The sequence below is a fragment of the Vitis riparia genome, chromosome 4 (assembly GCF_004353265.1).
Source record: "Vitis riparia cultivar Riparia Gloire de Montpellier isolate 1030 chromosome 4, EGFV_Vit.rip_1.0, whole genome shotgun sequence".
Classification (NCBI taxonomy): domain Eukaryota; kingdom Viridiplantae; phylum Streptophyta; class Magnoliopsida; order Vitales; family Vitaceae; genus Vitis; species Vitis riparia.
In genome coordinates, this window is record NC_048434.1 from 510,560 (window position 1) to 520,267 (window position 9,708).

A 9,708-nucleotide genomic window follows, 5' to 3' on the forward strand; every position below is an offset into this window, starting at 1 on the left:
ATGTACCTCAGGTACTACCTTAACGCACCTCAAGTACTACCTTCACGTGCTGAGATGGGCTGCTGACCTGGATACCTGGAGGGGCAATTTCGATAGAAAAAAAACAACCGGCTCAGAGTGCATGAAACTGATATAAGTTTCCACATTAACAAATGTTTTTCTCATTTCACAAACTTGGGTTCCAAAAACAATATTATTACCATATTGGCCCATGAAAACACAACTTTCCCTTTGGAAATTGTCCTACCTGTACTCCTCCTATCACCCCTGTATTTATATACTATATTCAATATTTCTAAATCCTTACCATTTATAACTTTTTCAAAATTCTTTATTAGTATATGTTTATTTTTTACCGTTTAAAACTTATTCTTAAACTTTTTCACTAGTTTAACAATGCGAAATATTATTTCAATATCGCTATATTTGATTTTTGAAAAAAATTAAAAAAAATAAATTATTTATATCTACATATTAATGAAAAAGCAATATTAAGAAAATGGAAACTTTCAATCCATGTTATAAATAATAAAATATAAATTGAACATTTTCGCTCTCCTTTCTTGCCTCATGAGCATATCACATTTGTCTATTTGGTTTTTAGAAAATATTAAGAATAAACAAAGACGGTATTGGAAAAAATAATTTTTTTTTTAATATTTTGTTTAACATGAAAATATTAAAATCAAATCAATATAATTAAAAATAGTAATTGTTTTATCTTTATATAATACAAAAATAAATACAATGAATTTGAATAAGCATAAAAATGTAATTTATTAATAATATTAATTATTTTTCATTTTCCTTCATATAAAAAAAAAGTGGTGATATTTTATTTTATTTTTTAAAAAAAGCATATGTGATTCTTGGAAAATTTAAGGGAGAATTCAAGAAAAAAATAATTAAATTTTCTTTTTCTTATATTTTCCCTTAAATTTTTAGAGAATCAAAGATAGATTAAAAGTTTTTTCCTACATTTTTCTTACATAAAAGGTTAGAAAAAAGTTGAGAAAATACATTCTTCAATAATATTTTTTTTCTTCAACTTCTCAATGTATATAAACCAAACTTATTCCAAGAGATAATGATTATATTTATTATCAAATAAAATTTTTATATATAATTTACTTCAGTCAGTATTGTCCAACATAATTAAAGAATACCATGGTGGCTTAGGTTAATTCTAAAATGATGGGAAATAAATCAAAATGGTAATGGACTAATGATAGAAAAATTATCATATAAAATACCTAGGCAACCATAGGTGAAAAAAAAAGTAATATAAATTCCATATATTATTATTTAATATTAATTTTCAGTCACCATCATATGATTTTTCATAAAATAAAATAAAAAGGTAAGAAGTAAAAGTTGATTATGTTTGTTAGTATAGTATCAAAAGAAACTTATTAAATTTTTAGAAATATAATTTAGATTTAAAAGTAATTGTAAAAATTTGAAAATAAGACTCATATTATGAAAATATTACAATTTAATCACAAAGATAATGAGTATGACACGTTTAGGAAAAGAGATTTTTATAAATAAATAAAAAATTATTTTGAAGTATCTTACATGGATCGCTGATTTTTATTCAAATTTTAAACAAATTCATACTAAAAAACCATAATGCTTGCTAAATCTAATTTTGTAACCTAGTGTTTTGTTCTTAGAATATATATACATATATTTCCGCATTCTAGGTTTATAGAATTTGTGCAAGTGTACAAGGTATTTACAATAAGTGTACAATGTAAATGTATTAACTGTACAAGAGTGTACAAGGCTACCTTCCTTGAAGGAATTCAATTGATTTTCAAGAACTCGCTCGCTCATTTTCCTTTGCTAAGGATCAAAGACATTCCACAAACACATCACTTGACGACACACTTATTCTATGCATTTTTTTTACTTCATACATGTTCATTTGATTACCTACCCCACTAATGATGAATAGAAACTTAAATTGGGTTCAATTTTTCCCTTTTCCCCTAAGCCATGACAATGGGAATATGGTTAACTCACCCATATTCACATATTGCATTCTGGGTCTATGTAATTTGTGCATGTATATAAGATATTTACACAAAGTGTACAAGGTAAATGTACTAATTGTACAAGAGTGTACAAGGCTACCTTCCTTGAAGAAATTTAACTAATTTTCAAAAACTCGCTTGCTCATTTCTCTTTGCCAATGATCAAAGACATTCCACAAACACATTACTTGATGACACACTTATTCTATGCATTTTTTTTTACTTCGTTAATGTTCATTCAATTACCTACCCCATAATGATGAATAGAAACATAAATTAGGTTTGATTTTTCTCTTTTTCCCTAAGCCATGGCAATGAGAATATGCTTAACTCACTCATATTCACATATTTCATTCTAAGTCTATAGAATTTGTGCAAGTGTACAAGGTATTTACACTGTACAAGTTAATTGTACTAACTATATAAAGAAGTATAAGACTACCTTTCTTGAAGAATTTCAAATAATTTTCAAAAACTAACTCGACTCTTATTTCTAAATTTCATCATCTAAAATTTGTAACTTCATCTTTTGTTTTTTGTAACCCATGTAATTTAAATTTTCCGAAAACTCTTCATCTATTCTCAATGTTTTCCTATTGAACTGCACATATACTCTTTTTCCAACATATTTTTTCAAATTTTCCTTATATATTTAGAATTAAGTCTATATTTATGAATTTCAATATTATTGAAAAAAAGAAAAAAAAAATCATAGTCTTAGACTTAGAGTGTAGAATGCAATACTCAAATTTTGATATATATTGTGATTCTAAAATTAACTTATGCTCTCTACGTCTTTTTATTAATTCATCATGCTTGACACAAGATTACATTGTGTAGTTGCACCCTTATTGTGAATTTGATCACATGCTAAAAGAAAAAATAAATAAATAATTGAATGAACAAATAAAATTACATGGCAACCACCCAGCTACATGCCCACATTATCAAAGACATTCTGGAAAATTCTTTTCCACAATGCTAGGAATTAGAATGCCCAAGTTTCTAGATGAAAATCAAAGTCCCACAACTCTAGTTGCAGTTCTTCTTCACTTGTAGATCCATGGACAAACTTGCTAAGTCTATCACACATATCCACTTTGTTCCAATACTAAAAGTAGAATCCCTAACCTACCCAAAAAGGAGAGCCTAAAAATAGTTCACATTCTCATCCAAACAAGCCAATTCTCTTAAGCAAAAACTAGTGAAAAGGGCAAAAACAAAACTAAATACAAAATTAATCAAGATGATGTATAAGTACTTGAATAAGAAGCACATGGAAAACTAAATTCTCAACAACCAAAAAACTTGCACTAGTGAAGGTCTCAATATCGATGAAATGGAAAATGGCGATGGTGAGAAACGCAGGGATGCCGACTACTACAATGACGACAGGAGGACTTCGAGCTCCTTTAAGGATATTTGTGTGGCTACAACAATGTTGATGACAACAACGACCACCAAGATTCAAAGTAGATGATGGTGTGTTAGGGTTTAAGATCGTTTTAGGGCTTCGGCGTCTTCAATTCTTCAAAAAAAAAAAAAAACTAATAAGAGAAATATTTTAATTGCCAAACTTGGAATCCATTTTGCAAAGGAAGAATTGTGTTTTAGATCCAAATGGGTCTAAAAATTGGCCCTAAGTCCTCTTAATTAGCATAATTAGGCCCAAAACCCAACAAAGTCTTACAAATTGAGATAAAGGATATTGATACTCCCCAAAAATGCTCTTCACTGAGCTGGCAAAAAAAAAAAAATCCATGCTAGAAATACAATTTGCAAAATGGATTCCAAGTTTGGCAATTAAAATATTTCTCCTATTAGTTTTCATTTTTTGAAGAATTGAAAACACCAAAGCCATAAATGATCCAAAACCTTAGCCACCATCATCTACTCTGGATCTCGGTGATCATCATTGTCGACGACATTGCTGTAGCCACTCGAATATCCCTAAAGTATTCATGATGAATTAATAAAAAGACGTAAAGAGAGCATAAGTTAATTTTAAAATCATAATGTATATCAAATTTTGAGTACTGCATTCTACACTCTAAGTCTAAGACTATGATTTTTTTTCAATAATATTAAATTCATAAATATAGACTAAATTCTAAATATATGAGGAAAATTTGAAAAAATATGTTGGAAAAAAGAGTATATGTGTAGTTCAATAGGAAAAATATTCAGAAGAGATGAAGAGTTTTCGGAATATTTAAATTATATGGGTTACAAAAAACAAAATATGAAGTTACAAATTTTGGATGATGAAATTTAGAAATAAGAGTTGAGTGAGTTCTGAAAATTATTTGAAATCCTTCAAGAAAGGTAGTCTTGTACATCCTTGTATAGTTAGCATATTTATCTTGTACTATTAGTGTAAATACCTTGTACACTTGCACAAATTCCATAGGCCTAGAATGCAATATGTGAATATGGGTGAGTTAATCATATTCTCATTGTCATGGCTCAGGGAAAATGAGAAAAATTGACATGTATGAAGTCACAAAAAAAAAAAAAAAAAAAAAAAAAATTGCATGCAATAAGTGTGTCATCAAGCAATATGTTTGTGGAATGTCTTTGATCCTTAACAAAGGGAAATGAGCGAGCAAGTTTTTGAAAATCAACTGAATTCCTTCAAAGAAAGTACTATTGTACACCCTTGTATATTTAGTATATTTACCTTATACACTTACACAAATTCCATAGACCTAAAATGCAATGTGTGCATATAAGTGGGTTAAGTATGTTTCTATTGTCATGACTCGGGGAAAAGAGGAAAAATTGAACCCAATTTATATTCCTATTCATCATTAGTAGGGTAGCTAATTGAATGAATATGTATGATGTCAAAAACTAAGTTTTTGAAAATCAATTGAATTGTTTCAAGAAAAGTAGTCTTGTACACCTTTGTATAGTTAATACATTTACCTTGTACACTTAATGTAAATACCTTGTACACATGCACAAATACCTTGAACACCTTATTTTAGTTGGATATTTAAAATAAAAACTCTCTATCTATCCTCTTTCTCTCTTTTTCATTTTATTATTTTGATAAATTTTCAATTAATTAAAATCACTAGAAAAATAAAAAATAAAAATCCTTAGTAGATAAATTTGCAACATTTCATATAACTTATTACTAGAAGTCATGTTCAAAACACTATTAGAATAAGGAAAAAAAATTAAAAGAAAATTCAAACTTTTTATTTTAGAATAGTAAAAAAATAAAATAAAGAAATGAGCTTTAAAATTCTTTTTAGTATAAAAAAATAAAATGGTGAATATGTTTATTTTAAATAGTGTTTTAATCATTAATTATTTACTTTTAAAATGTAAAGGATAGTTTTTATTTATTTAAATTAACACATTTTTAAAAAAAAAATGTTTTTTAAAATAGTTTTTGAATCATTAATGTAATTTTTTATTTATAATTTAAAAATAAAAAATAATATTGATTTTAGATTATTTATAAAAGAGTTTAAAAATTAAAAAATTAAAAAAAAAAAAAAAAAAAAAAGACTAAATAAGGGAGAACTTATTGGAGTTGGTATGTAAAAAATGGTGAAATAAATAAAAAATGATGGTGTTACAAAAACGAGATGAGTTAAAACAATTTATTATTTGAGATAATTTGATGTGGTAAGTCAGGCTATTTTTTTTCATTATTATTTGGATAAGGCCGATCATTGTCGTACTGAATGGCATTCCGCCCCACTCCCACGGCACACACGACCCATTGATATTGACTTTCCAGTTTTGTTTATGAGGAATAGTTTTTCTTCACTTATTCTTCATAATCCTGTATTTACTATTTATATACTATATTCAATATTTCTAAATCCTTACCATTTATAACTTTTTCAAAATTCAGTAGAATAAATTCTGACAGCCCACCAGATTTTGAAATTGAACCGTCCCGGCATCTTCCACCCTCCTCATAGGGATGCTGGTAACGAACTCAACGCCACAAAATGCCGAAAGTAACCTTTTTATTTGCCAAAATTCCATTCCCCGCTCTGTTTCTCCTCCTCGTCCTCTCCTTACCCTTTCAAGTAATTTCCGAAAATCTGGACGATGAACGATCAATCCTACTTGACGTTAAACAACAATTGGGCAATCCCCCGTCACTCCAATCTTGGAATTCCTCATCCTCACCCTGTGATTGGCCGGAAATTACATGCATCGACAATATCGTCACTGAAATTTCACTCAGCTACAAGACCATCACAAAGAAAATTCCGGCCAGAATTTGTGACCTCAAGAACCTTATCGTACTCGACGTCTCCAACAATTACATTCCAGGCAAGTTCCCGGATATTCTCAATTGTTCTAAGCTGGAGCATCTCCTCTTGAAGCAAAACTTCTTCGTGGGTCCAATTCCAGCTGACATTGATCGACTTTCACGTCTCCGGTACCTAGACCTCACCGCAAACAACTTCTCTGGAGATATTCCCTCAGCAATTGGGCGGCTACGGGAGCTGTTCTACTTGTTTCTGGTTCAAAATGAGTTCAACGGCACCTGGCCAACGGAGATTGGTAATTTGGCGAATCTTGAACAATTGGCCATGGCCTATAATGACAAATTCCGGCCTTCAGCCCTTCCAAAAGAGTTTGGCGCATTGAAGAAGCTGAAATATCTGTGGATGACGGAGGCGAATTTGATTGGCGAAATACCGGAGAGCTTCAACAATCTATCGAGTCTGGATCTCTTGGACCTCTCAGTCAACAAATTGGAAGGTACGATCCCGGGAGGCATGCTTACGTTGAAGAATTTGAACTATTTGCATTTATTCATTAATAGATTGTCCGGCCACATTCCTTCATCCATAGAAGCTCTCAACTTGAAAGAAATTGATCTTTCCGACAACCATTTGACGGGGTCCATACCAGCGGGTTTCGGGAAGCTACAAAATTTGACGGGTTTGAATCTTTTCCGGAATCAGTTGTCAGGAGAGATACCAGCAAATATAAGCCTCATTCCTACACTGGAAACCTTCAAAGTTTTTAGCAATCAATTGAGTGGAGTTTTACCTCCAGCATTTGGCCTTCATTCGGAGCTCAAATTCTTTGAGGTTTCCGAGAATAAACTAAGCGGGGAATTACCTCAACATTTATGCGCTAGGGGGGCTTTGCTTGGAGTGGTCGCTTCCAACAACAATCTCAGCGGGGAAGTGCCCACGTCCCTCGGGAATTGCACAAGTTTGCTCACCATTCAGCTTTCCAACAATCGTTTTTCAGGCGGGATTCCTTCCGGCATCTGGACATCCCCGGACATGGTATCGGTGATGTTAGATGGAAATTCATTCTCAGGGACACTTCCAAGTAAATTGGCAAGGAATTTGTCGAGAGTGGAGATCGCTAACAACAAGTTTTATGGTCCAATTCCTGCTGAAATCTCTTCCTGGATGAACATCTCTGTGCTCAATGCCAGCAACAATATGTTGTCTGGAAAAATTCCAGTGGAATTGACCAGTCTTTGGAACATCACTGTTCTGTTGCTTGATGGGAATCAATTCTCGGGTGAACTTCCATCCCGGATCATCTCATGGAAGTCGCTCACTAATTTGAATCTTTCAAGAAACAAACTTTCTGGCCCAATTCCCAAGGCATTAGGTTCTTTACCTAGCCTTAATTACCTCGACCTGTCAGAAAACCAGTTCTCAGGTCAAATTCCTCCTGAACTTGGCCATTTGAACCTTATTATCCTCCATCTTTCGTCCAACCAACTCTCTGGGATGGTCCCATTGAGTTTCAACATGAAGCATATGAAGACAGTTTCTTGAACAATCCCAAGTTGTGTGTCAATGTTCCCACTCTGAACCTCCCTAGATGTGATGCCAAACCCGTCAACTCCGACAAATTGTCAACCAAATATCTCGTTTTCGCTCTATCTGGTTTCCTATCTGCTGTTTTCGTCACCCTGTCCGTGGTTCATGTCTATCACAGGAAGAATCACAGTCGAGACCATACAACTTGGAACCTTACTCGATTCCAAAATCTGGATTTCGATGAACAGAACATATTGTCCGGTTTGACAGAAAATAATTTGATCGGACGTGGTGGGTCAGGGAAAGTATACCGAATTGCTAATAACCGTTCTGGTGAACTCCTAGCCGTTAAAAGGATTTGTAATAACAGGAGATTGGATCACAAGCTTCAGAAACAATTCATAGCAGAAGTCGAGATATTGGGCACCATACGCCATTCCAATATAGTGAAGTTGTTGTGCTGCATATCAAATGAAAGTTCAACCCTTCTTGTTTATGAGTACATGGAGAGTCAGAGTTTGGATAGATGGCTTCATGGGAAGAAGCAGAGAACATCGTCCATGACAAGTTCAGTCCATAACTTTGTCTTGGATTGGCCAACAAGGTTGCAGATTGCCATCGGAGCTGCAAAAGGCCTACGCCACATGCATGAATACTGTTCTGCCCCAATCATACATCGAGATGTGAAGTCCAGCAACATCTTGCTAGATGCTGAGTTCAACGCTAAAATTGCGGATTTTGGATTGGCCAAGATGTTTGTCAAGCAAGGAGAGCCCGACACCATGTCAGGAATTGCAAGCTCTTACGGATATATTGCCCCTGGTAAGACCATCAAGGCCCTCTTTTCCACATGTTTCATTTCCATAATTTATCGATAATTTTTATCATACAATTCTTGTATACTTGGATGACAGAGTATGCTTATACAACAAAGGTGAACGAGAAGATCGATGTATATAGCTTTGGAGTAGTCTTGCTTGAGCTGGTGACGGGGAGAGAACCCAACAGCGGGAATGAGCACATGTGCCTTGTAGAATGGGCATGGGATCAGTTCAGAGAAGAGAAAACCATTGAGGAAGTGATGGATGAGGAGATCAAGGAACAATGTGACAGAGCACAAGTGACCACTCTCTTCACTCTAGGCCTCATGTGCACTAACAAATTACCATCCAATAGGCCGACAATGAAAGAGGTTTTGAAAATTCTTCAATAGTGCAGTCCTCAGGAGGGCCATGGAAGAAATAAAAAGGACCATGAAGTTGCACCTCCACTTTGAAATGACACTTACCCCGCTACTTACAAGCATAGCGAGAAGGGATCAAACAATGAGGATGATGATAACTTATTTGAAATTTACAGCTTGTAAATAAGTGTAAGAAAGCTTGTAAATTAAAGGTGGTAGTGATCCTAGGAAGTGTGTTTAGCCTTTTTATAATACTTGAAAAATAAAAATTTGCAAGTGTTAAAAAGGTTAAAAACACTGTTGGAGGTACCTAACATCTGCATATCTTTAATACACCACCTCCCAAATGAGGTAATTGGAAACGCACAAAATCACCTCATCCCAAAACTAGGACCATAAAAGAAGATGACCTCTCGGACCTGCGGGATGACCTGACTGATTGACCTATGCCTAGAAAAACGAATCCAACTACCCGTCTCCTCATGTGCCCAAAAGTCAACCAGGCCTCTGATATGCTGCAAAAAGCCACTACTTCATGATCCTTCACAAGGAAAAGTGGCTATAAAAGGGGAGCATTTTCCTCCTCAAATGACTCTCTCTCTCAGCCTCTAAAAGAAAGCTGTAGAAAATGTAGAAAATGCATTTCTATACCCGGAAAATAGTGGAATGAAATCTCCAATATTTTCCTTGAAGAATTTTGGATTCTTCATTGGCA

The 9,708-nt window shown here is 33.4% G+C and overlaps 1 protein-coding gene across 1 annotated transcript; it reads left to right on the plus strand.

Annotated features, from left to right (window-relative positions):
• Nucleotides 1–5,979: 5,979 nt before the first annotated feature.
• LOC117913580 (receptor-like protein kinase HSL1) lies at nucleotides 5,980–9,121 on the plus strand. The gene is given in 3 exon segments (XM_034828582.1): nucleotides 5,980–7,784; nucleotides 7,787–8,632; nucleotides 8,725–9,121. Coding segments are annotated over 3 exon segments (2,916 nt in total). The 5' UTR covers nucleotides 5,980–6,013; the 3' UTR covers nucleotides 9,024–9,121.
• Nucleotides 9,122–9,708: the final 587 nt, after the last annotated feature.